The sequence below is a fragment of the Anolis carolinensis genome, chromosome 1 (genome assembly GCF_035594765.1).
Source record: "Anolis carolinensis isolate JA03-04 chromosome 1, rAnoCar3.1.pri, whole genome shotgun sequence".
Classification (NCBI taxonomy): Eukaryota; Metazoa; Chordata; class Lepidosauria; order Squamata; family Dactyloidae; genus Anolis; species Anolis carolinensis.
In genome coordinates, this window is record NC_085841.1 from 83205697 (window position 1) to 83232573 (window position 26877).

At 42.3% G+C, this 26877-nt stretch overlaps 2 protein-coding genes across 6 annotated transcripts in view; both read right to left on the reverse strand.

Moving 5' to 3' along the window:
- The window catches only part of heca (hdc homolog, cell cycle regulator), a 33725-nt gene extending 25067 nt beyond the window's left edge, over nucleotides 1-8658 (reverse strand). The window contains exon 1 of the mRNA XM_003223277.4: nucleotides 8075-8658. Coding sequence (XP_003223325.2) covers nucleotides 8075-8354 — 280 coding nt within the window. The 5' untranslated portion in view covers nucleotides 8355-8658. The remainder of the gene's footprint in view (nucleotides 1-8074) is intronic.
- A 7087-nt stretch (nucleotides 8659-15745) lies between these two features.
- abracl (ABRA C-terminal like) lies at nucleotides 15746-26847 on the reverse strand. Of its 5 annotated transcripts, none has more exons than XM_003223278.4 (3): nucleotides 26525-26847; nucleotides 17949-18015; nucleotides 15746-16139 (listed from the first exon to the last, which is right to left on the reverse strand). In XM_003223278.4, exons 2-3 carry the CDS (start codon nucleotides 18007-18009, stop codon nucleotides 15955-15957), a joined length of 246 nt encoding a protein of 81 aa, XP_003223326.1. In that variant the 5' UTR covers nucleotides 18010-18015; nucleotides 26525-26847; the 3' UTR covers nucleotides 15746-15954. The 5 variants fall into 5 exon arrangements, with proteins under 5 accessions (XP_003223326.1, XP_008112706.1, XP_008112707.1 ...); XM_008114499.3 differs by lacking the exon at nucleotides 26525-26847 and adding an exon at nucleotides 26315-26464; XM_008114500.3 differs by lacking the exon at nucleotides 26525-26847 and adding an exon at nucleotides 26125-26305.
- Nucleotides 26848-26877: the final 30 nt, after the last annotated feature.

The following is a 26877-nucleotide window of genomic DNA, read 5'->3' on the forward strand; positions in this document are numbered from 1 at the left end:
AGCACAATGGGTTAAACCCTTGTGCCAGCAGGACAGCTAACCGACAGGTCAGCAACTGGAATCCAGGAAGAGCGGGTGAGTTCCCTCTGTCAGCTCCAGCTCTCCATGCGGGGACATGAGAGAAGCCTCCCACAAGGATTATAAAACATCAAAACATCTGGGCATCCCCTGGGCTATGTCCTTGCTGACGGCCAATTCTCTCACACCGGAAGCGACTTGCAGTTTCTCAAGTCCCTCCTGATACAAAAAAAAAAAAACATTGACAGTTCTTTATGTAAAGAATTCAGAATAATACACATACAGGAAGTCCTGAGTTGCAAACCTCTGACTTACAAATAGCTCATAGTTAATAACGGGGGTGAGACAACATGAAGTGAGAGAAATCTATCCCGAGGAAGGGAAATTCACCCTTGAAAGAGTTATCATGGGGGAAAGTGTCTCCTCTGAAGCTTTCTCAGCAATCCTTGTTTCCACAACAAGCCAAATTTTTCAAAATCCAATATCACAGGGACAGAAAGTGAGGTGAAATTGTTTGAACAGGGGCACAGATAGCAAAACAAACAGCACCACCTTACCTATGCTATCCAAATCTTTTAAAAAATTGTTATTTTTGACTGGAGTTAACACTTTAAAAATTTACCTATTCCAACTTACATACAAATTTAACTTATGAACAAACCTACAGAATCTAGCTTGTTTGTAATTTGGGGACTGCCTATATGTGTTTTGAAAATAAAAAGTACTTTAAAATTAAGGTGAATGTGCATGACATTATGTCTGTACAAAGACAGACCATGTCTGTCATGAGGCTAAGGTTAACAGCATGTTTGAGCTCATCAGTCAATTCAAAAGGGCTGTCACCAAATTTCACATTACCTATAATATACATATTTTTGTAAACATGGCACTGGCCCAAAAGTATATACATCACTATGTATAATTCTCCCTTAGCATTTTCAATCAGTCTTTGAAAATGTGAATAAATGAAATTAAAGCCTAGAAAAGTTGAGGTTTGTAGCCAAAGCATGGTGGTGTTGTTATTCAGTGTAGCAACTCCTAATATCCCATAACATTTAAAAAAATCTTCTGCAGAAATATATTAGGTATTATCTATAATCTCCATACTGAAAAAGTCTAGAGAACTAATTGTTTGCAGCCTCTTTTTATATCTCTCTTTCTCTCAGAATGTGGAATCTGTGTCTCCCTCAATGTTAAAGGAGTACAATACCTATGCTCCATGATACAGTGAGTCAGATTAATAATACTTTCAGTACATCAGCTTCTGGGGGTCCATACATTGCTTACCTGTCTTAGAACATGCAAATTGGAAATGTCAGTATTCCAGCAAGTGCCCTTGTGAATTACACAATTGCTGTGATGACTGCCTGATATTCTCTAGAATAGGAATGGGGAAAGTAAAAAACTGTAAGTTACATGGAGTACCTGGACCCCCTTTTTTGGCATTTCTAAACCTCCAGCTCCCCTCTCTTACATTTGCATAGTGTTTTCTGGCTCCTTTCTGCATAGAAAGCAAAGAACTAAATAAGTCATTTTCACGTATTCTTAATCTAGTGAGAGCTACACGGTAATTTTCCAAAACAAGGGAGGACACTACAGTTATTTATAATTTTTGTAAAATAATCTGAGTTGTTAAAGAGTGGAGGGCCCTCAAACAGTATGGCTCAGTCAGAAATTCAGTTTCCATGGTAAATACTAGACTTTGGTTGTTGTTTTTTAATAGGGCTGTACAGAACCTCATGGGCCACACAATTTCAAATGCTGCTCTGTGTCACATCTGCCCCTATCTTGAGTCAGACCACTAAAGCATTAGCTATCCAACAAATGGCAGCAGTTCTCCAATATGTCTGGACTGTATCAGGCCCACCCATAGGTTATTTTTCTATAAACATATAGAAAATAAGAGGGGTGAAAAGAGTACGGATAACAAGAGAGATTGCACTGTATCATAAGATAAAGATTGGGGGCAGGGGAACATACTTTCAAACACAGATACTATAGACACCTCTAATTTTAAGTTACAAAAGAGGAGCAAATCCTCCTGCTGCTGCCTTTCTTTCCCTCCTGCCACTATTTTTTGGACCATCCCAGTCTGTAGAAGAGGAATCAGGAACATATGCTTGCAGAGATACAAAAATAGTTATCCTTACAGACTTGCAGCATCAGACCTCATCTAAATGTGCTGAACATCAGAACACACATCCTAAATTTAGTACAAACTATCAGATTGCTTTATTTCATCAGTAGTGGGCAATTTGCTGAAAGTTATTCCTGGTGACTGTAGAATTTAAGATTCTTGCTCTTATTTTTTAAAAATACATTTGTGAACTAAAGATAATTATTTTTGAATGACACTACTATACTTTACAGAAGTTGACAGAAAAAGAACATGAATTCTTCCCGTTTCTGAAAAACCATTACAATTTAATCAAAGTATTTTAACTATGCTATTCAACAAGGAACAGAAGAAACTTTTACAGGTAAAAAAAAATTACACCAAGTAATTCCTAAACATTATTTAGGGGTAACATATTTATTTATGCTGAGTTATTTTCATACAGATTCAGACAGCTTTCACTGAAACGACTTGAAGGCACACAACAACAATCCTAATTTACTTGACTATCTCATTAGCCAAAAGCAGACCCACACTTACCACTGAAATAGTAGTAATTTTATGATGGTAAAATTGGTCTTCATTTTAAATATTGGATTGTTCTCTCTCTCTTTCTCTCGCACTATAAATAAGATATGTGCAATCTGCATAGGAATTTATCTTATGGAGTTTTTTTTTTTCAACTACAGTCCACTCCTCCAACAGTCTTAGAGACCGTGAACTGGCCCTCTGTTTAAAAGGTTTGAGGACCGCTACCATGGATAATAGTAAAGCCTATATTTTGACTATACTTGGATCAAAAGCAAACCATAGAATTGCACTGGAAGACTTACAGAAGCCTACAAACATTTCCGGTGAAGCACAGATAGTTTTTGAAGCATAATGAAGTGAACCCGTGGATATCAAATCCATGAATAGAAGGGAGCATACTGCATTATCCCAATTTATTTTTTAAAATCCACTGTTATTATATTCTTGCACATTGTCTGGCACTATGTTTATAAATGGTCTCTACATTATTTTTAAAAACTGAAGTATCACAATTATAATAATCATTTATATCCCACTTTTATCCTAATCCACGAATAGACAGCTTACAAAAGTTTTTTTATCGTGTCATAAATGGCTCACTTCTGGTGAGAGAATTGGCCGTCTACAGAGATGTTGCCCAGGGGACACCCAGATATGTTAGTTAGAGATTAAAACAGATACAGCTTAACATTTAAAATCATACAAAAGTGAAAAATATAATTAAATTAATTACATAATTAAAAGTTATAGTGATTAAAAGGGGGGAGAAACACACAGTACATCACATTCTAAAAGGCCTTTTTGTCTGAACAAGCAGCCCTCCAAGACCTTCTGAAACACAAATATCCTCCTCTGCCTTGGAATGGATACAGAGAAGTGACCAAACTTCCATGTCTGGGAGCAGCACAAAGCAAATCATCTCCTGTGTTCCCAACAGAGGATCTGAAGGTGATGGGGCAGAGAGAAGGGCTTCTCCAGACAACTCTCAGAAAACTGGTGGGCTCAAAAGTAGAGATTCAGTTCTTTAAAAAAAAAGCCCTGAACTTTAAAGAACTTTATAAGTAATGACCACCACTTTGAATTGTGCCTAGAAAGAGATCTCCACCTAGAATAAATGAGATACATAGTTCTGCTAGACCAGTGGTTCCCAACCTGTGATCCGTGGAACACCAGTGGTCTGCAAGAACTAAAATATGGTCTGTGGCCTCACTGTTACTACTAGGGATAATAACACAGCCCAACAAAAAAGAATTTCTTGGTGTCTTCGTTTTTAGACCTGTTCCTGGGGGTTTTTGGGGTGCTGATTCATAAAATTTCATTGGATAGACCACATCAGCTCTAGATTATTAAATATGGTTTTCTGTGGGCAAGCAGATGGCAACTACTGGATGGCATATGTTCTGTATCAGAAACTAGAGCTGATGTGGTCTATCCAGTGCAATTTTCTGAATCAGAACCCCAAATAACCAAACCAAATCTAAAGTTGGCCAAAAACTGATTTGTAACCCTTTTGAGGTTGAAGAGTGGTCCATGGTCAAGTGGTCCCTGGTCAAAAAAAGGTTGGGAACCACTGTGCTAGGCAGATTAGAATCACTGGCACTCCAGCAAAGCACATTTCAGAGTACATGGCTGCATAAATGCTAGCCACTCAATATGTAGTGATGAATAGCTATTCTGTGCCCATACAAGTGAGGGAAGTAGACAAGCTCCTTTCAGAAGCTGCCCTACCTTATGTCAGACCATCAGCTGTCCAACAAATGACAGCAGCACTCCAAAGCATCTGGATTATCTGATCAACTTTTCATTCAAATAAAATGTTTTGGCAGCTACAAGCCCTACTGTCACAGAGAACAGTGATAAACATTTCTATGGATTACATTGCAAAGGGACACTGTAGCACTTTTTGGGACTAACACAGAGAAAGAAGATTGTAGCACAAGCTTTCACAGTTGGAGCCTGCATCCTCAGATGCTTCTATTGGTCTCAAAGGTGCCACAATATGGCTGATCCAGACTAACACAGCTATGGCTTTGAATTATATATTATACTCAGCCCTCCGTATTCATGGATTCTGCATCCACAGCTTGAAAAAAATTAATTCCAAAAGCAAGCCTTGATTTTAACATTTTATGTTAGGGACACCATTTTACAATGTCATTGTACATAATGGGACTTGAGCATCCACAGATGTTGGTATCGATGGGGGTCCTGAAATCAAAACTCAGTGGATACCAAGAGCCCACTGTACATATTTAGTACATGTTTAGTCCACTCACTATGGCTGCAATCCTAAACATGCATGGATTATGTGTTTTTAGTTAGCTAATCTGACGGGGCTTTCAGAATTATCTAACTTATTGGAGTATAAAGATAACTAAGGGTACTTCTACACTGTAAAATTAATGCAGTCTGACACTACTTTAATTGATAGCTTAATGCTATAGAATCATGAGAGTTGGGAGTTTTACAAGGTCTTCAGTCTTCTCTGTCAGTGAATCCTGGTGCATCACCAAACTACAATTTTCAGATTTCATAGCATTGAGCTATGGCAGTTAAAGTTGTGACAAAATATATTGTGGGTGCACCCCTGGGCAAGGCGTGTTGTCGTTCAACTGCCACACTTTCAGTTCCTCATGGGCACATTACCAAAAAAAAAAAAAAAGGAGACAAGGAGCAGAAACAAAACCTCTTTCAAAAGGCTCTGAAAGCCTACAAAGCCCTCTGAAGCCTGTGAGTTCTGCCACTTGCCACCAACCTCAAGAAATCTTGCCAAAGGGACACAGTACCTAGACAGTACCTAGTCATCATCCCACTCTATTCTACTTTGGTCAGACCTCACCCTAAACTAACAATATGTCCAGTTCTGGGCATTGAAATTCAAGAAGGGTATTGACAAGGTGGCTTAGAAAAGGGCAACCAAAATAATCAAAGATTTGGAATACAATTCCTATGAAGAATTCACTTCCAATGTCATGTGGCGGCTTTAAAAAAGCCAGTGGGATTTTGGCCTGCATAAATAGAAGTATAATGTCTAGATCCAAGGAAGTCATACTACCCCTCTATTCCGCCTTGGTCAGACCACACCTGGAATACTGTGTCCAATTCTGGACACTACAATTGAAGGAAGATGTTGACAAGCTGGAAGGTGTACAGAGGAGGGCGACTAAAATGATTAAGGATCTGGAGAACAAGCCCTATGAGGAACAGCTTAAAGATCTGGGCATGTTTAGCCTGCAGAAGAGAAGGCTAAGAGGAGACATGATGAGGGTCATGTATCAATATGTAAGGGGGAGTTATAGGGAGGAGGGAGAAAGCTTGTTTTTTGCTGCCCTGGAGACTAGGATGCAAAACAATGGCTTCGAAGATTCCACCTCAACATTAGGAAGAACTTCCTAACTGTGAGAGCTGTCCAGCAGTGGAACTCTCTGCCCTGGAGAGTGGTAGAGACTCCTTCTTTGGAGGCTTTTAAGCAGAAACTGGATGGCCATCTATTGGGGGTGCTTTGAATGCAATTCTCCTGCTTCTTGGCAGAATGGGTTTGCACTGGATGGCCCATAAGGTCTCTTCCAACTCTAGGATTCTATGATTCTATGACAGTGGTTCTCAACCTGGGGTTCCCAGATATTTTTGGCCTTCAACTCCTAGAACTCCTAGCAGATGGTAAACTGGCTGGGATTTCTGGGTGTTGTAGGCCAAAAACATCTGGGGACCCTAGGTTGAGAACCACTGTCCTATGAGGAGCAGCTTAGGGAGCTGGATCTGTTTAGCTTGGAGGAAAGAAGGCTGAGAGGAAAGGGCATGAAAGCCATATTAAAATATTTGAAAGAATGTCAAATTGTTTTCTGTGGCTCTGGAGGCTAGGACATGGAGCAATGGATTCAAATGGCAGGCAAAGAGATCCCACCTAAAAATCAGAAAGAATAGCCTAAAGGTGAGACCTGTTGGGCAGTGGGAGCCTTACTCCTTCTCTGGGGGGTTTTAAGCAGAGGCTGAGTGACTCTCTGCTGGGAGTGCTTTGATTACACAGGCAGGGTCTCTTCCAGCTCTAGCAACACCAGGTCAGACTACACAGAGAAGCCATTGGAATCCACAAGTATGTGGACAATTTCAACAGAAAGGAGGAAAACCATGAAAATGAACAAAATCTGGCCACCAGTATTTTAAAAAACTCTAAAATTAGGACAGTAAAATAAAGAACAACACTCTGAAAACAGGGGAATTCCAGACAAGAAACAATCAAGGCCGGCTAACACCTCCTAACGAAGGAAACGCCCAGGCAGGAATCAGCCAGGCCTTGAAGCTGCAGGGCTTTTCAATGCTAATCAAGGTGATTAATTGCAACATTCACACTTGCCCCTAACAGACAAGAGTTCTTTCTCCTACCCTGGACTTCCAGATATATAAATCTCACTTGCCTAGTTTTCAATATACCTCACAATCTCTGGTGGCTGCCATAGATATGGACGAAACGGCAGGAAAGAATGCTTCTGGAACATGGCCATACAGCCCGGAAAACTCACAGCAACCCAGTGATTCCGGCCATGAAAGCCTTCGACAACACAAAGTACTGTAATCCCACCTAAACATCAGGAAGAAGAGCCTAAAGGTGAGAACTGTTGGGCGGTGAAGTATGCTTCCCGGGAGCGTTATGGAGCCTGGATTGTCGAAGGCTTTCATGGGCGAAAGTCAGGAGAAAATGCTCATGGAACATAGCCATACAGTCCGGAAAACTCACAGCAACCCAGAACCTCATCATACTAGAGCTTGGATCCACTTTAAATCCGCTTTAGGGAGGGGGCTTTACAAGCTCAGCCAGACAAGTCCTGGGTCTCACCAAACCACAAACCCCAGAATTCTGCAGGAGGCAGAAACCGGATTTAAAGTGGATTCATGCTCTAGTGTAGGCATGGGCATACTTGAGCCCTCCGGGTGTTTTGGACTCCAACTCCCACAATTCCTAACAGCCTACCGGCTGTTAGGAATTGTGGGAGTTGGAGTCCAAAACACCCGGAGGGCCCAAGTTTGCCCATGCCTGCTTAAGTGTGTAGAGGCAGCCAGTTATGGAGTCTCCTTCTCTGGGGGTTTCAAAGCAGAGGCTGGGTGGCTCTCTGCTGGGAGTGCTTTGATTACACAGGCGCTTTGGCCTGGCAGGGTCCCTTCCAACTCTGTGCCTGTCCAGTAGAGACAATGCCAGAGTTCGGGGCTTTGGGATGACGCGGCGAGGCCCAGAGAAGAGGCGAGGCCCTGGCACAAGTGCGATGCCCACGCTTAGTGAGCCCTGAGCCAGGGCGAGAGAGAGACAGATGCAAGGCTCCCTCTCCCGTGACCCACGGCCTGGAGCCACGGCGCTGTGCAGAGGTACCCCGTGGCTCCAGGCCTGCCTGGCTGCTTCGGAAGGAACTCCCTTACCGTGCTTGGACTCTGCCGACGCCGCCGCCGAGGAGCCCGGGGCAGCCACGGCCGACACTGCCGCCGACGACGCACCCGAGCCTCCTCCTCCTCCTCCCCCGGCCGCTGCCGCCGCTGTCCCAGTGTTTGGCGCCGCCGCCGAGGCCGCTACGCCGCTGCCGCTGCCACTGCCGCTGCCGCCGCCTCCTCCCGCCGCACCCAGGGCTCCATTTTCCTGCTCGTCCCCGCTGCTGTTGGCGCGCTTGTTCTTCTTGCCCTTGCTGCTCTTCTGGTTCGGCATCGCCTCCGACGGAAGAGGAGGAAGACACTGGCTTGGAGGCTGCTGCTGGGGAAGCTCCTTTATTTGAGGCGGTGGGGAAGGAGATCTTATTGCCGCTCCATTGTCAGGCGGAAAAGAAGAGAGCTGGCTGGCCCTGCTGCTGCTGCTACTGCTGCTGCGTTCAAAGCACAGGCGCGCACTTGGCAGGCGGGCGGGGGCGCGCACGCGGTTGAGAAGGGCGAGCCAGGCGAAAGGCGTGCCGGGCTTGTTTTGATTCCGCCGCTGCTGCTGCTGCTTTCTCCTCCTCCTCCTCTTTCTCCTCCTCTCTCGCGCCTTGGTGACAGAGGAAAGCCCAGGAAGGAAGCGGAGGAAGGCGGGCAAAAGGAGAAGGAGGAGAAGAAGGCCAAGGCGCGGGAGGCGGACATCCACTGGAGCAGGCCTGGGCAAACTTGGGCCCTCCCTCCAGGGGTTTAGGACTCCAACTCCCACTATTCCTAACAGCCTCAGGCCCCTTCCTGTTCCTCCTCAGCCACTTAAGGGAGGGCCCAAGTTTGCCCATGCCTGCACTGGAGGATGAAGGCTCCAGGACTGCCACTTCTCCATGCTGTGGAATCTGTTGGGGATTGTGGATGATAGATAGAAGCTCTTAGGTGTGCCCAGGAGCTCAGAGTCACCCTGCAGAATGATGCACCACTCAGCTTTGCAGAACAAATAACACAGGAACTTTTACTCAGTCCAAGAGATCAACAGAACAATGGTTTTTATAATAGTCCCTCTGATTGCTTACAGAAATCAGCAGTCGTAAGCAGTCCTTTCAGAGTCCATAAATCAGCTTCAGTGAAGATCAGCAGTAAACAAGGCCTCAAAAGCGTTGTCGAAGGCTTTCATGGCCGGGATCAAAGGGTTGTTGTATGTTTTCCGGGCTGTATGGCCATGTTCCAGAAGTATTCTCTCCTGACGTTTCACCCACATCTATGGCAGGCATCCTCAGAGGTTGTGAGGTATGGAGAAATTAAGCAAGGAAGGTTTATATATATCTGTGGAAAGTCCAGGGTGTGAGAAGAACTCTTTGTCAGTTGGAAAGCCAGTGTGAATGTTGCTTAACCTTCCTTGCTTAATTTCTCCGTGCACTTGGCTTGGAAACTTTTTTGGGCTACAGTTCCTAGGTTTCTGCAACCAGAATTGGTAATCAATTTAAAGATGGCTTTTTTTCTGTATTTGGTACAGCCTCATCGGAAAGGATGCGTTGATCAGTTGATTACACCACTGCTTATAATAATATAATAATAATAACTTTATTTTTATACCCCGCCCCATCTCCCCGAAGGGACTCAGGGCGGCTTACATGGGGCCTTGCCCGATACAACAATCAAATATCAATCACAAAGCCATAACACAATTAACCCAATAAAAACATCAACTTCTTCTTAAACTGTGAGTCCCAACCTCAGATAGGGTCCCCTTAGATCAATATTAGCATCCTGAAAACTTTGATAACAGTAAACGTTTGCTGAACATCGCCAAATGGCTATTTTAGACATTTACACAAATCTGTTGTTTACACTGGACTCCAGCTGTATTTCATGAAATGTTTCAGCTGTACTTCATAAGATACTTCAGTTGTACTTCATAAAAAGGAAAACCAGCCTGTTTAGCAAGCCTTGCAAATGCTGATTTGTTATGAGTTAATGTCTGATTTTTAGCCCTATTTTATAAACCTATATACCTGGGGTCATGTAAAAAGTGCAAATGTTTAAGAAGCCCTGGATTACACAACCAGCCAACAATGATGAGAGGAAAGACTGAAGGGGTGCATTGAATGATTTTTTGTATATGATGGTTTCACAGTAACATTATAAATCATAGAGTCTTATCCATAAATTAACATTATTATGATCTTCTGCTGTTCCTTAGAGCTTTCTTAATGAAATTTTAGCAGATCTTAGAACCAAAATGAAGTTTAAATTGTACAAAGAAAAAAAGACATTAAGCATGAGGTTTGAAAATGATAGTGGTATTCAATGTGACTCTGAAATGCAGCAACTTACAGACTTCTAATTTTTGTTGTTTCATTGCATAGAGGCACTCCAGAGACTACCTGTCTGTCCATAAGGCTACTAGCAATGAAAAAAATAAAAGACCACATGCACAGGCAGAACACAAACATCACACATAGCAGCTAAAACAAAATGTTCCAGACAACTGTTTCTCCCAAGGGAATTTAATGGATTTACCCTATATTCTCATCACTTGCTCCCTGCTCTCCAGACAGTCTCCTTATTTACTACCACAAGTTTTCTACTAGTGAGATTCAACTCAGCAAAATCTGAAATCAAGCTATAGTTATTTATGGAGTTTTTAAAATCACTCACAAACCTTGATAGCATGAAGCTCTTTGTAGGAGAATGATGACTAATGCATGACCAATGCTATAACTGCAGGTGTTTACAATCAAACTTTTCCAATATTTGGTTGGTTTTTTTTAAAAAAAACTGCATCACAATTGTCATTCTTGTGGTGTGTATTTATCAAAGACAGCTGTGTATGATGCATTACAGATGGTGAATCTTTTGACATATCTTCAGGTCCCTATGAGGATAATATCCTTACCCTCATTCATTCCTTTCCCCATTACTTCTCTCTTCTTTCTTTTCTTGCCAGACCATTTTGATTTTGAAAAATATAAATAGTCTTATGTGTTAGGGAAGGGAGAGAGAGAAATGGGGGAAAGGATGTTGAGGGAGGATAGCTTTAACCATCTGCCTCCTCAAAGAGCAATTCTAGTTTGCATTCAGTTTTCTTTGCACGTGGGGAGAAGAGAGTAAGGGTGTAATCATGTTTCTTCCTGTCAGCTCAAGCAAGAACAATTATAGCTTGCATTGGCTTCTGTGTTGTTCCTTATCAATAACTTTGGCCATCTTGACCACACTCTGATGTTGCTTGGCTATCAGTTCTTATTGTTAGAGAGTAATCTATGTATTCTTAGCACGAGATTGTACTGTCTGTTGTGATGCTTATGGTAGTCATCAACCATACCCAACTGCTAACTAAGGCTGGATCTACACTGCCGTATATCCCAGTATCTGAACTCAGATTATCTGCTTATCTCAGATCATCTGGCAGTGTAGACTCATATAATCCAGTTGAAATCTGATAATCTGGGATCAGATCCTGGGATATAGGGCAGTGAAGATCCAGTCTTAATCTTTGCTTCTTTCTTGTTGGCTGGCAGGCTTCCCTTCTACACAACTAAGGGTCATGGTGGGAAATGCTTAGCCTTCTCTTGCACATTTATCCTGTCAATCTGACATTATGATCTATAGCAGCATTTCTCAAGCTGGGGGTCGGGACCCCTGGGGGGTGTGCGAAAGGGGTGTCAGAGGTTTCTTATGGTCTTAGGAACCCCTTTGCAGGTGAACTATAAATCCCAGCAACTACGACTCTCAAATATCAAGGTCTATTATCCTCAAACTCCACCACTGTTCAAATTTGAGCATATTGAGTATTTGTGCCAAGTTTGGTCAAGATCCAACATCGTTTGAGTCCACAGTGCTCTCTAGATGTAGGCGAACCACAACTCCATAACTCAACGTCAATGCCCACCAAACCCTTGCAGTATTTTCTGTTGGTAATGGAAGTTCTGTGTGCCAAGTTTGGTTCAATTTCATTGTTGGTGGAGTTCAGAATGCTCTTTGTTTGTAGGATAATTATAAATCCTAGCAACTACAACTCCCAAATTACAAAATCAATCCCCCCAACCCCACCAGTATTCAAATTTGGGCACATTGGGTATTTGTGCCAAATTTGGTCCAGTGAATGAAAATACATCCTACATATCAGATATTTACATTAATTCATAACAGTATCAAAATTACAGTTATGAAGTAGCAACAAAAATCATTTTATGGTTGGGAGTCGCCACAACATGAGGAACTGTATTAAGGGGTCATGGCATTAGAAAGGTTGAGAACCACTTTATAACCCCCAACCACATGATCAGCCTAATACAATGGGTGTGATGGGTGAGGGCAATGGGAATTGTAGTACAACACATGTGGAAGGTACTAGATCAGAAGAGGATACAACACCAAGTGTGCATGGTGAGGTCGTTATTGTCCTGTCTAACCTGTTTGGGCACCAACGACTCTAAGCAAAATAAGTAATGTTAAATGTAAATTATTTTATATTAATGGAATTTTTCTGATAACAGCTCTTGCCTATAAGGTATCATAATTATGAGGTATGTTTACACATGCATAATGTTTAGTAACAGGCTGCAAGTGAATCCTGGGGCCTGTGATGACTCATGGGCCATGTAGTCCCGTTCCCAGCACTGTTGAGACAGATGAAGAGGAAAACTTAGGTTTCCCACCGTTTCAGCCAGAATTGGAGCTTTTTCAGCCAGAATTGGAGCCCTTGCACCTGCAGGAGATTTGCCTTCCAGAAGTCTGCCAAACAAGCCTTGAGCCGAAATCTCCCCCATTTTCTCGCCGTGATTATTATAAACAACAGAAAGGCGCTCAGGAGGCGTCTCGCAGGAGCGCTAGGATTGCTGCCAGGCATTCAGCTGATTAAGCCTGCTTCCCATGGGAAACTTTAGGGAGTCATGCATCTGGACACAGAGAAGGGCTTTCGGTTCTGGTTCCCCAGAGAATTGTTCTTTGGCGGGAAAACGAGACCCTATTTAGGTGTTTTGCCCACGTAGGAATCTTGCGGAGTCAATTCGTCAGCTTCGGGAGTAGGTTGTGTGTGGACTGCGCTACTCCCGCGTCCAAGTCCTTTGCTCCCGTTTCCAGCCTTGCCTTGCTTCCCAGGACCTTGCCTTGCTTCCCAGGACCTTGCCTTGCTTCACGGACCTTGCCTTGCTCCACGGACCTTGCCTTGCCTTCCGGACCTCGCCACGTATTTGCCACGGATCCTGTTCTTGCTCCTCGTTTCTTGTTGCCTTGAATTAAGCCTAGTGTTCCAAGAATCAAGTTTACTTCCTAGCCTTGCTTAAGCTTCATGGACTAAAGGACCTTGTCATCTCCCCTCACTTTGCTTGGCAAAGTGAGTGTTTCGGTTACTGGATTACAACTTTGGACCTTAATATTTCATATTGGACATTGTTTCTTTGGACTAATTTTGACCTTTCCTGAAAGGTCTACTTCTGGACTATTTTCTACACTTGTTTTTATTAACTTTATATATTTCCACAATAAAGATATTAGATAGATTCTGGCCTCTGTGTATGGTTATTGGTGCTCTGCAGCCTGGGTCCTGACAGGGCCCATTCACAATGCATCCGCTATTTCATTTTAATTGCCATGGCTCTATTTTATGGGATCCTAAGGTTTATAGTTTGGTGAGGCACTACAGGTTGAGAATGCTAAATGCCCTTCCCAAAACTGCAAAACCTCAGAATCCATATGATGGAACCAAGACAATTAAAATTGAATAATAGTGCTATAACTGCAGAGGTATAGCCTACCACCTGTCCAGAGACAACAGAATATGAAGCAGAAACATACCCTGTATCATTTCACACTACATTTTGATGTTCTGCTTGGTAATATAACATTAAAATGCCCTCAAGGAGAATATTAGCTCAGTAGGGATAAAGTTGTATGGCCTAAATATCTTAAAGGTACCAGATACCATTTGATGGTGGAAGCTAAATTGATTAGTATGCCAATACCAGCTGATGTAGGCTGTATTTCAAGGGAAAGAACTGGCAAAACTACTTCTGAGGATTCCTTGCTTAAGAAAATCCTATGAAATTCATAGACAACAGGCAACTTGAAGGCACATAGGCATAAAGCAGAACTATGAAAATGGCTTTCCCTCAACTAGTTTGTTGAGTTTAACAGGAATTTACATAGGATAATGTCCAAAGACAGCAGTCCTACCCATATTCTCAAATGATACAGCACACACTGAAGTGGTATGGTAAAACTCCAATGTGCTGCATGCGTCAACACCTTAAAACAACCATTACTAATCAGACCATTTTCCTTTTCTATCATTGCCCTACTCTTCAAAGCAATATTCTTCAAAGGAAGCAAACTGCAGTTCCATCTGCTTGTGTGAATCAGCCTTGGGAGAGCAAATATGACTTTCTGGTCCCCACCCACCTCAAAAAACCAAAACAAAACATGAATTTCCAGTATTCAATTGCAGCATTCCAGTCATCAAAGAAAAATCCCAGTGTTGCTCAGACTTGTGTTTTATTAAAATGTATCCTTTTTGAGCCAGATTCTGCAGGTGCAAATGTGCAAAATCTCTTGAGTCAAAACTATTTTTCACACAGAATAAGATAAGTGAAAATGATTTTCAGATTTGTATTTATTTACTAATGAAATGGCTTGATTTTAAGGCTCTTCTCATGCTTTTACAGAAGACTGATACAGAGGAAAAATAGAAAAAGCAGGAAAAAATACAAGGACATTAATGAGCTGGAATGTGTCCAAAGGAAGGCAATCAAAATGGTAAAAGGTCTGGAAACCAAGCCCTACAAGAAACAGGAGCATTTTGACATCACTTTAATAGCCATGGCTCATTGCTATGCAATCATGGGAGATGTAGTTTTCACATTCTCTGCTAAAGAGCACTGGTGCCTCATGAAACTATAAATCCCAAGATTCCATAGCATTTTTTTTTCGTGTCAGGAGCAACTTGAGAAACTGCAAGTCGCTTCTAGTGTGAGAGAATTGGCCGTCTCCAAGGACATTGCCTAGGGGACACCCGGGTGTTTTGATGTTTTTACAATCCTTGTGGGAAACTTCTCTCATGGAGCTGAAGCTGATAGAGGGAGCTCATCCGCACTCTCCACGGATTGGATTCAAACTGGTAACCTTCAGGTCAGCAACCCAACCTTCAAGTCATCAGTCCTGCCAGCACTAGGGTTTAATCCACTACGCCACCGGCGGCTCCATAGCATTAAACCATGGCAATTAAAGTCGTGTCACACTGCATTAATTCTACAGTGCAGATGCATCCTTAGAAGGACAATCCTCCCAACACTTCAGTCATGCAAAATGAAACCATTTTGATACTAATTTGTTCTCCTGGCCTCACTCTTGAGAAACCTTAGATCTTTGTATCGTACCACAACTTCTCTGAAGTGTTGCCATGCAAAAAGAAATTAAATGTATCAGACCGTTGTGCATTTTTGAAGCTTCACATGTGAAGTTTCTATTAAATATCAGATACACTCTCGCCTTTGTTCTGTTTTATGTCTTCATTTTGCCTGGAGCAATTGTTACTAGAAGAAAAATAAAAGCAAGAAAAAGGCACATTCATGCATACAGGAATAAATGCAGTCATCTGATTATGAGAAACTGTAAACATAACAAAAATTATAAAGGAAACTCGTGTTTTCCATCATTTGCAACAAGTCAAATTGGTTTAAAACGCAATTCCTGAGACCAAAATAAGGTTCTTATATCATTTTATTGTGATCAATTCACAAAATAATTTCAAAAAGGTTTCCCAAAGAAAAACATTTTCTTTTTGTTAGAAAGATAGGAAAATACACCTTCATGCAAACATGCATTGGTCTGATAGAACTTTGTATAGTCTTTTAGCCGGCGAACGGTGGGGAAAGCAATAATGTTATGGAGCTAAGGAGATTCTAGCTAAATTAATTCTGCAGTAACAATATATCAACATTGTCATGAACTCCTTGCAAAAGCAGTTCTCCAGGATAACTAACAATCTTCCTTCGTTTTGCAGCTTTCAGAGTCCCCACTAAAGCTTCAAAAAGATTGGCACACTTTTCATCAGCAAAGAGTACTCCAAACTTCACACTCAACGTCCCATCAGGATCTAGGCAAAAGAAAGGATTTCAACAGAGTCACATACCAACATTTTGGTTCCAATAGGCACTTGGAAATGAGTGGAGACTTTACATGTTTCCTGTAGTTTTCATTCTAAAAATATGCTTTAAAAAATTCTTTTTGTTACCAGTTTTCAAATTTTGAATTAACTGCCTCCATACCATGTTCCTGAATATTATAAACCAACTTACGAAGTGAGTTCATGTGAAATATCATAGACACATGTTGCATATCAACAATTATTTATCTGGAATCATATTATGCATTAATAATATCAAAATTCAACATCATTCAGGTCCAACTCAGATCAGCCCTATCCATTGGCAGATATCTACCAAGAAGAGAGCAATAAAATGATAGTATTGTCCTCAGATAAGAATTCTACCCAATTAAGATTTTCCTTCAGTCCCTATATTTTTAACAATGTTAAATGAGACAATGAAAATCAGTCTCACCTGGATCTCTTATATAACATTTGTGTTGTTCACATTCCCTTGATAATGTTGTCTGTACCTTTTCTTTGGATGCCTATACTATGGCTGGACCTACACTGCCCTGTACCCCAGGATCTGGTTCCAGATTATCTTCTTATCCTAGATTATCTGGCAGTGTAGACTCATATAATCTAGTTCAAAACAGATAATCTAGGGCCAGATACTAGGATATAGGGCAGTGTAGATCCAGCCTATATTTCCAAATGCTCAAACGAAGTTTAAAATTACTGCAATACTAGGAATTTTGAAGGATAATTTTGTTTGACATGGGACATAGAGATAGGCCTGCCAGATCAGGAGATTTCAGGGCCAAAACCTAAGGATGGATCTACACTGCCATATAAACCAGATTATCAAAGCAGATAATCCATATTATCTGCTTTGGACTGGACTATATGAGGCTGAGTGCACACTGCCATATAAAATCCAGATTATCTGCTTTGCATTGGATTATACAGCAATGCAGACTCATAATCCAGTTCAAAGCAGACATGGATTATTTGATTTGATAATCTGGATTATATGGCAGTGTAGATTCAGCTTCATATAATCCAGTTCAAAGCAGATCATCTGGATTTTATATAGCAGTATTAGGCCCCATCTACGCTGGTTTACTGGGGCTACCTAACACATAAAATCCAAATTAGACCTAGGGATGACTTATTGTGATAGTCTAAGGAACTGACTCTGGTGATGTTATTAAGCATGATACATTTACTATCAACCATTGCTGCAGAGTATAGTGTTCAAGCATAAACATTAACAAAATATATATGCACACATATTTCAAATAAAAATGGCATTCAAATAAAAAACACCAAGTTTAAATTTGGAGCATGAAGGACATTTTTGTTTAGCATGGGACATAGAGATAGGTGTGTGCACGCAAGTATGCACGCCAGTAAGGTAGCTCTCTCACCTGTGAGGACTGGAGAAAAAAAAACAAGCCCTGAGATATAGGATCAGTCTCTGAGTTCCAGCAACCCTAATGGTGTTACAGATATACAATACACATTTTAATTAAAGGGCTGAGTTAAACATTCACATTGCAGCAACTAGATCACAAACTACAGTCACTGCAAATAAACTGGCTTCCAGACCTATTTCTATCTATATTGCAACCTGTGTGTTTGAATATTTTGTCAGTTTGCTGAATACTTGTTGCTAATTCATACTAGTACTAGCAAAGTGAAAAGTTTGGCGACAGTCTATTTTGGTGTTTATTTGTGATCACACATTAGGTTAGGTTTTCTTCCAAGAGACAGGATCTATTTTTATTCAACCATTAATTGTTAAGTGCTTACTTTTGGTCCCCAGTCGCTGAATTTCTTCCACTAAAAGGCTGATTTCATGTTCAACGTTCATTGTTGCCTGCAAATGAATTGAATGAATACATTAATTGAATTTGTTATAGCTTGTTCCATTTAGTTCTCTTTCATGTCTACACCGCACCAATTGGTTATTAAATAAGCATCAATTTTACACATCAGTAAGAAAAGTGTGGTACTACATGACATTGCAGTGTCACTAGGATTGGTGTCACTCCTGGTGTCAGCCCTATGGAACTCTTCCTATACCATACCATATTACAATAGTGTGATTAAAATACAAGAAAAAGTCACATATATAATGTTACGAGTCAGACGCCAGCCAATATAAACAACTCAGTTTATTGCAAAAACAACACAAAGGAGCCTAAGAAACAACCAAAAGGGGGCTCAAAACACTTTCTCTTCAGTGTGAGGTAACAATGTCCAAAAAGAACTCAAAAGACCCAAATTTGGGATATAATCTGAATTATCCTGGGAAATAATCCAGATTAAAACAAACTTAGTTGAAAAGGCTGGAAACTCTCTCCACCTGCTGGTTGAAGCTAAACAAACACATGAAAGCTACCAGCAGTAACCCACAGTGACCAACGGTCACACAATTTTATTTATTTATTTATTTACAGCATTTATATTCCGCCCTTCTCACCCCGAAGGGGACTCAGAGTGGATCACATTACACATATAGGCAAACATTCAATGCCTTTTAACATAGAACAAAGACAAACAAACATAGGCTCCGAGCGGGCCTCGAACTCATGACCTCCTAGTCAGAGTGATTCATTGCAGTGATTCACTGCAGCTGCTCTCCAGCCTGCGCCACAGCCCGAGCCCCAAAATGTTGCTAAAGCAAAACCATGTTGTAAAGGAGAAGTCACAGCTGCCACGTCCAGTCCGCATCGTTAGGGAGAAGTCACAGGCGTCGAGTTCCAGCCCAAGTCATCAGGGAGAAGTCACAGTCACCGAATTCCAGTCCAGGTCATCAGGAAGAAGTCAGTCACTGAATTCCAAGGTAAACACAAAGAGCCAAAGTGACGGAGGCAAGCCGGCAGCTAATGTATAAAACACAAGACAATCCAGCGCAAACCCACACAATGCCAGCTCCCATTGCCACTAAAAACCCAGGTTAACACTTACGTCCCAAAGCAGTCTTCCAAACACGTCTTCTGAAACAGAGATCCCGAAAAGCGCCCAACAAAACACCTTGCCAATTGCAAAGTTACATTAGCAACAAACTTACTTTTATCTACAAGTCCTCCTCTGAACTTGAGCCAGCCAATGCCTCATCCACAGCTGGTTTCTGCAAATCCTCATCAGAGCTAGTCACCCAATGCCCCACCTCCAGCTGCAGCCCTTCTATGATCTCTCCAGCCAGACCACCTTCTATCCAAACCCATAACTCCCCAGGATCCATCTGTATCTTCTCCGTGCCATTCCTCAAATGTACCACTGCTTGTGGGCTCCTCAAGAATCTCCCGTATCTCCTGAACCTTAGTCCAATCCATCACCTCACTCCCAGAGTCTGACATCCCATCTTCCTGACTCCCAGTCCCACAATCCGCTTCAAAACTCTCAAAGGTATCATCATCAGAGGGCTCCATAAGTATTTCCCAGATTCTCTTCCTTTGTTGCTCCTCATCAGTCTTGCTCATGAGCAGTTTTCCTGCCTCTTCTAATTCAACTAGTAGGATCTCTACTTGAAGACTCCATCACAACATATAATCTATTTAATTAGTTCACATTGACTGAGTAAATTTCCAGCAAATATCTCTTTAATACACACACACACACACACACACACACACACTGAAATGCTGAGTGTATCCACACAACACAGTTATGACTGTTTAATACCACTTTGTCATTGTGCCATCCTATGGACTCCTGAAACGTGTAGGTTAGGGAAGACCTTACATTTGTCAGCTAGGGCCCTTACAGACAGGCCCTATATCCCAGGATCTGATTCCAGGTTTTCTGCTTTAAGCTGGATTATGTGAGTCCGCACTGCCAGATCATCTGTGATGAACAGAAAACCTGGGATCAGATCCTGGGGCATAGGGCTTCTAGATAGATTCTCAGTACCTCAACAAACTAGAAAACTCAGTATTCAATAGGGTGGAATCTGGGCAGTTAAATGGTATCAAACTGCTGAAATTGTGTAGATATACTCTCACTCTCTTTTTCATTGGATTTAATTTGAATATGTCCAGTTTCTTTGCCTTTTGTTTAGTAAAGGCGCAAATAATCCAACTTTTAACAAAGAAACATAATGGTACCATAGCACCACAACAATGCATGCCAGGACACAGTCACCTCTTTAGAAAGTGCTGGGACAAAGGACAACATATTATCAGCAAAGTTGTCATAGTTTACAAGCTGCAGCAATTCACTTCCTTTCCAACAAATACTAGATGAAATTATTGCTTATGTTTAAGAATGGGACAGGAGGTACTAAGTCTGATGTAAACATGAACGGTTCCCACTTTCTTTCAAAAAGGATTCAGAAAGCATGCAACACTAACACAGTCATGAAACATATCAGTAAACACTGATCAGTTGAAACCTTGTCATTGACTGTATGGTGAGGGGAGTTCTACGTCTGAGGTGCCTAGATCAAGAATGGTATTCCGATCGTTGCATATCATATCTCTAGAATAGTGGTTCCCAACCTTTGGGCCTCCAGGTGTTTTGGATTTCAGCTCCCACCGTTCCTAACAGCTGGTAAACTGGCTGGGATTTCTGGGAGTTGAAGTCCAAAACACCTGGAGGCCCAAAGGTTGGGAACCACTGCTCTAGAAGATGCAGATTTGTCATGGGGGTATCCCCAGTAAATAATATGTAGGCAGGTAGATAAGGGAGAAGGTACATCAATAAATTTCTAGATACTAGCCAACACAAGCAGAGCACTTTCAATAGACCTCTGAAGTGTATCAATACTAGTGACTAGGTTGTCTAAATATAAATAAACAGAATTTATAATAAGCATAGATTACAAACAGGAAGTGGCTATTAACCAGTTTGCATTCCACTGAAATACAAATGAAAATGTGTTACTCTGTTAATTTATTATCCACATTCATAAATTGTATGATGTACACATTTCCATCTTTATGAAGGACCAATGACTCAAAAGACAGGGGTTTATTTGGGGGGGGGGGGGATCTCATTCAGAAAAAAATCTCTCTGCTCCTCTAACAGGGCATTGATGGACCTCTGTCAACCATCACTATAAGGCAATCAACTTTCTAAAAACTAATGTATTGTGCTGCTCAGCCTATTTGTATATTCACTCTGGACATGAATAGGGTTAGCAAAATCCATAGAATGCTACATTAGAAGAAACCCAGAAACTTTTTTAAGACAAGAAAAAATACCGCCATGTTGATCATTCATATATATATATATCTCCACTCAGAAGTAATTTCGATAGGCTTTGGATAAACATGTAGAGAAGAAACACAAGAGAGAGAGATGATTGTTATATGCAAAGAAATGGAAGAAAAGAGGTATACCATCTTAGGAAGATTATATAATGAAAATGTTGAAAATGTGCATTTCAGTGCTTTCTCTGTATATGGAAGCATGCAGACTATTTCAACAGAAAGAAGGAAACCACGGAGATGAATGAGATCTGGCTACCAGTATTAAAAAAAACTCTAAAATCAGGACAGTAAATAAAGAACAACACTCAAAAAACAGGGGAATTCAAGACAGGAAACAATCAAAGCCAGCTAACACCTCCTAACAAAGGATTCCCTCAGGCAGGAATAAGCCAGGCCTTGAAGCTGCAAGGCTTTTCAATGCTAATCAAGGCGATTAATTGCAAAACTCACACTTGCCTCCAACAGACAAGCATAATTTCTCCCACCCTGGACCTTCCACAGATATATACACCTCCCTTGCCTAGTTTCCAATATACCTCACAACCTCACAGGATGCCTGCCATAGATGTGGGCGAAATGTCAGTTGAGAATGCTTCTGGAACATGGCCATACAGCCCAGAAAACTCACAGCCATCCTATTAATTGGTTTTTGCAAGAAATAGGTGAAGAGAAATGAATTGTGGAGTTTGAGAAGTGGTCGCTCAAATTAATGAGAAGGAGGTGAGATGTATCTGGGAAGGTAGGATGTATCATTATTTAGATAATACAAACTTTTACAAGAAATAGGTTCCATGGGATTCAGTTTGGTTTACATCCAACCCACGTAGGAATGCAGTTTAAAACTTCTGGATTCTAGATACATACTGTATTTAGAATGTAAATACATTTACACACACAAGGAAGAAACATGTTCCTCAAAATATCAGAGGGATTGGGAGTGGTAGGTATCTAAATCTGCTCTCTTCTTACTGCAGGTGCAAGAGTTAAAAGATCTGAAACAAAGCAGGCATCCAATACCTGTTGACACGTGTGAATGTTGGCCCTGATACTGGATGCTGATGCATCTTTCCATATAAGTAACTACTGCCAAGCCGGCAAAAACAAGCGCTTGTCCATAAAATTTCCCAAATTGCAATTTGCTTTATGAGAAAGTTGGTGAATGGCTATACTTTGGTAATTGCATTCTGTGTTTTGTAAGCATCCCAAATAAGGTAATTTGTTGCTGCAAAGAGAAGGAACTGCAGAGTGATGAGTAACTTCCTTCCTGGTAGTTGTACAGACACACGCAGCCTCATTTGGACTTCTGTGTTGCAGACAATGCAAAGAGCTTCATGAAAGCCATGATCTGGTTGCACTGGTTTGTTTGCATGTTTCTTCCAACTAGGGATCCATCTTTCCCCTGTTCCATTTCTTCTGGCAAGATTGACAAAACAGCTTTTGTGTCCTGTCAAGAACTCCCACACCACACATTTTTCCTTGCACCCGAACAAGAGAGAGAGAAAAAAAGAACGGAGAAAGGGCAGGAGGAAATGGGTGGGTAGGACAGCAATGTGCATGTCAGGGTCCATCTACACTAGAGAATTAATGCAGTTTGACACCTATTTATCTGCTGTGGCTCAATGCCATGGGATCATGGGGGTTGTAAGTTTCATGAGGGGGCACCACTCTGGCAGAGAAGCCCAAAAGTTCTTATTAATCTACAACTCCCGTAACTCCATAGCCCTGAGCCAAGACAGTTAAAGTGGAACCAAACTATATTCGTTCTACAGTGTAGATGCATTCTCAGAGAGATAATCGCAGGCAGGATGTGTGACATCAAGTCCTGGAAGTGGAGGAAATCTGGAGGGAAGAGATGGCAACAGGGAAAGACCAACTGGTGGCCTGGAGACAATTGCAGGGACAGAGAAAAGCCCAGAGCAAGACGAGAAAAGGCCAAGGACTGACTTGGCAAGGCAGCCTGCCTGACCTCCAGCTTTCATACCACCATCCACATGTGTGTTTGGAAGGAGGAAGTCCCATTGTTTCCCTCAGACTTTGAATCCAATAAATAGGCTTAGGCTTAAAGGGAATCCCTGGCAGCGACCTAACATTATTTTTTGCTGCTAGGACAAGGAGATCAGGCTGGATTATTACTGTACATGAAGCCATAAAGGGAAGCTGTGATCCTGGAGTCTGCCCGAGACAAACTTCCTCACCAGCCTCTAGGAGGGATGTACCACTCACATCATTATCATAATTGGTAATAATTGTCGTGATTTAAGGATCTGCTGAATAATAATGAGGTCTATATAATTCATGGAATGGGCATGGATCTAGAAATGGGGGCAGAAGGGGCTTGACCCTCCCCCTCCTATGATCGGGAAGAATTGGGCCATCCGTACTCCTGTGAGCTCAGCCTCCTTGGGAATTAGCAGCCAGACATGTACCAGATAAGCAGGCAATGAAAAATGTGGAGACAGCAAGCCCTCCTATAAATGCTATAAAGGCACCAGATCCTGCCTGATGTTAGAAGCTAAGCAGGGGAAGCTTTGATTGGTACTCGGATGGGAGATCACTAAGGAATACCAGGTGCTTGAGACTATATTTCAGAGGATGGAACTGCCACAACCACCTCTAAGGGTTCCACACCTAAGAAAACCCTATGAAATTAATGGGGTACTGGAAATAACTGCACCTAGTCTCTGGGCACATATCCCTTTGGAAATAAACTGCAATCATAACCTTATTGAAAAGGTAAAAATGATGTCACATCTTTTTGGTAAATGTGAATCTCCATGAACATGTGGAGACCACCTTTTGAAAACCACTAGTCAAAAAAGCATGAGCTTGTTAGAAAACAACTCTTTGAACAAGTGAAAAGCATTCATGTAATGGCACACAGGTAACTCAGCTGTTAAACTGAAGAACTATGTCTTTGAACTTCCAAGGAAAAAGACATGCCACTACAAAACATTTGGTTAGCAGAGGATGGTTTTTTGTTTGTTTGTTTGTTTTTTGAAGTTGAAATTGCAGTTGCCCAAAAGATATACACTCCCTTGGAACCTTTTACTGTCTCATCACACCAGAGCATGAATCCACTTTAAATCCGGTTTCTGCCTCCTGCAAAATTCTGGGGTTTGTAGTGACCTAGGACCTGTCTGGCTGAGCGGTTTAGAGCTCCCTCCTAAAGTGGATCTACGCTCTAGTGTGATGAGGTCCTCTGTTAAAATAGACCTACAAGCCACTCTAAACACCTTTGCAGAAGCATACGAGAAGCTCGGCCTCTCATTGAACATCGAGAAAACCAAAGTGCTCTTCCAACAGACACCAGCTAATCCCTCTGCCATACCAGGAATACAACTTAAAGGTGTAACATTAGAAAATGCTGACCATTTCCGCTACCTTGGCAGCCACCTCTCCACAAAAGTCAACATCGACACTGAAATACAACACCTCCTGAGCTCTGCGAGTGCAGCATTTTTCAGAATGAAGCAGAGAGTGTTTAATTATCGGGACATCCGTAGAGATACCAAGGTGCTTGTTTACAAAGCCACTGTCGTCCCAACCCTGCTCTATGCCTGCAAAACGTGGACGGTCTACAGATGTCACACTCAACTCCTAGAGCGTTTCCATCAGCATTGCCTCAGAAAAATCCTGAAAATCTCTTTGGAAGACAGGCAGACAAATGTCAGCGTGCTGGAAGAAGCAAAGACCACCAGCATTGAAGACCACCTCGAACTACGAGGGATCGCCTAAGTAAGTACAAGTGTTAAAATATGCATTGAGAGATAAAAAAACAAACTATTCTTTGAAAAATAACATATCTTGTTTACTCGCAAACATCTTGTTTTGATTCACCATACAGGCACATTTCTTATTAAAGTTCAATTATAGATAGGATGTAGTTCTGTGTTGAGTACACAGGGCATCATTCCTAATCAATAGTCCATAGTCTTTAGGTATAGTTGTACTCACTGAAGTCCATAAGTCATACTTCTGTATTGAAGTCCAAAACACACATCCACTTTACAACAGACATCTACTTCCAGTGAGGTGTTCAGAAAACACACCCATCTCCAATGAGGTGGTAAGCAGACTGAATACAAAATGGAGTTCTGAGTCTGAACATGCTCAGTACTTCTATAACCCCTCCCATAATGAAGAGGTACGGTCAAACTGGCAAATCAACATACACTTAGAATACTGGTTAGCAAACATATACATTAACAAATAAATAGAGAAAGGCTGAGGAGGTTGTTATTTCACTGTGAACCACCCTGTGGGGTTGCGAAGGGCGGTATATAAATACAGCAAATAAATAAATAATATTTCCAACATGGGGTTGCCATAAACCGAAAGGCGACTTGGAGGCACATATATGCACTGGCATCTGTCCTGTGCTACACATGGAGGGTACATCTTGTGCTCATGAAAACCTGCTATTTTACGATATTGCGATGATATTGAGGGAAAGTCATTTATCCTCCCTGTGCAAATAGTTGGAACTAGGTAAAAGTAGAGAAAACCTTGAGAGTGACAATTGCAGGGAGCTTCTCTGCCTTATAACTGCCTTGCCTTGAATTCCATTTTAGGGGTAGGGGGCGATATATATTCAATCAATCCCTTAAATTGCTCTGAAGAAGAGGGAATGCAGCAAGGCGCTACTACCTGTAACCTTCTCGTGTGGCAGACATTACCTGCTGAAATCCCTTTCCCGCACTACAAAGGTAGGGGAGCTGTTTCCAGTTTCCAACCCTCAAACAGTTCCGGAGTTCCTTCCGGTGGCTCACCTTCCTTCTTGCGACACATGGACGCCGGTACGACTCTGGGTAGAATGAATGCCATTTCACAGCAGTTTAACTTCCACGGCTCAATGGTGTGAAATGGCATTCATTGCACCGTGTAGTAGAAGCACCCTCTCTGGCTGTCTCCTTTTGGAGAGGGAAAGAGAATGGAAGAAGAGGGAAGGGCACTTCGCACCCTTTCTGGCTCCAGGGTGGAGGAGCAACAGGGCGGCATCCTTTGGAGAGGCGCCTCCTCGCCGGGCTCCCTTCTCCTTTTCCTGGAGAAGCCAAGGCGTTGCAAAGCCAGCCAGCCAGCCAGCCAGCTAGCTAGCCGGGCACGCGCGCAACCCAGGCGGGCGCGCCCCCGCCGCCTGCCTCCCTGCCTGCCCCAAACCTCGTGCCTCACCTTCTCTGCTTGTTCACCTTCTCGTGCTTCGGATCGGAGCCGGGAGGAAAGCGCAAGGAGGACGCGAGCGCAGGAAAGAGGCGGAAAGGCGCTTCCCTCCCCTCCGAAAAGGTCGCGAGGAACCGGCTCCTGGGTGCCGCCCACATCAATGGGGAGAGAGCGGGAAGGGGGGGGGGGTGGAGAGAGAAGGGGAGGGGGCTGAGGCGGTGCGGGGTTCTGTGAGCAGGATCCGGATCCCAACCGGCCTCTGGTTGGGCAGCGCTGGGCTGGGAGAGGGGCTGGGTCCCTGCACCAGCCTCGTGTTCCCGGTTGCGGGAATTCTCCCACCCACCCGAGCCCACAAAACTTTGGGA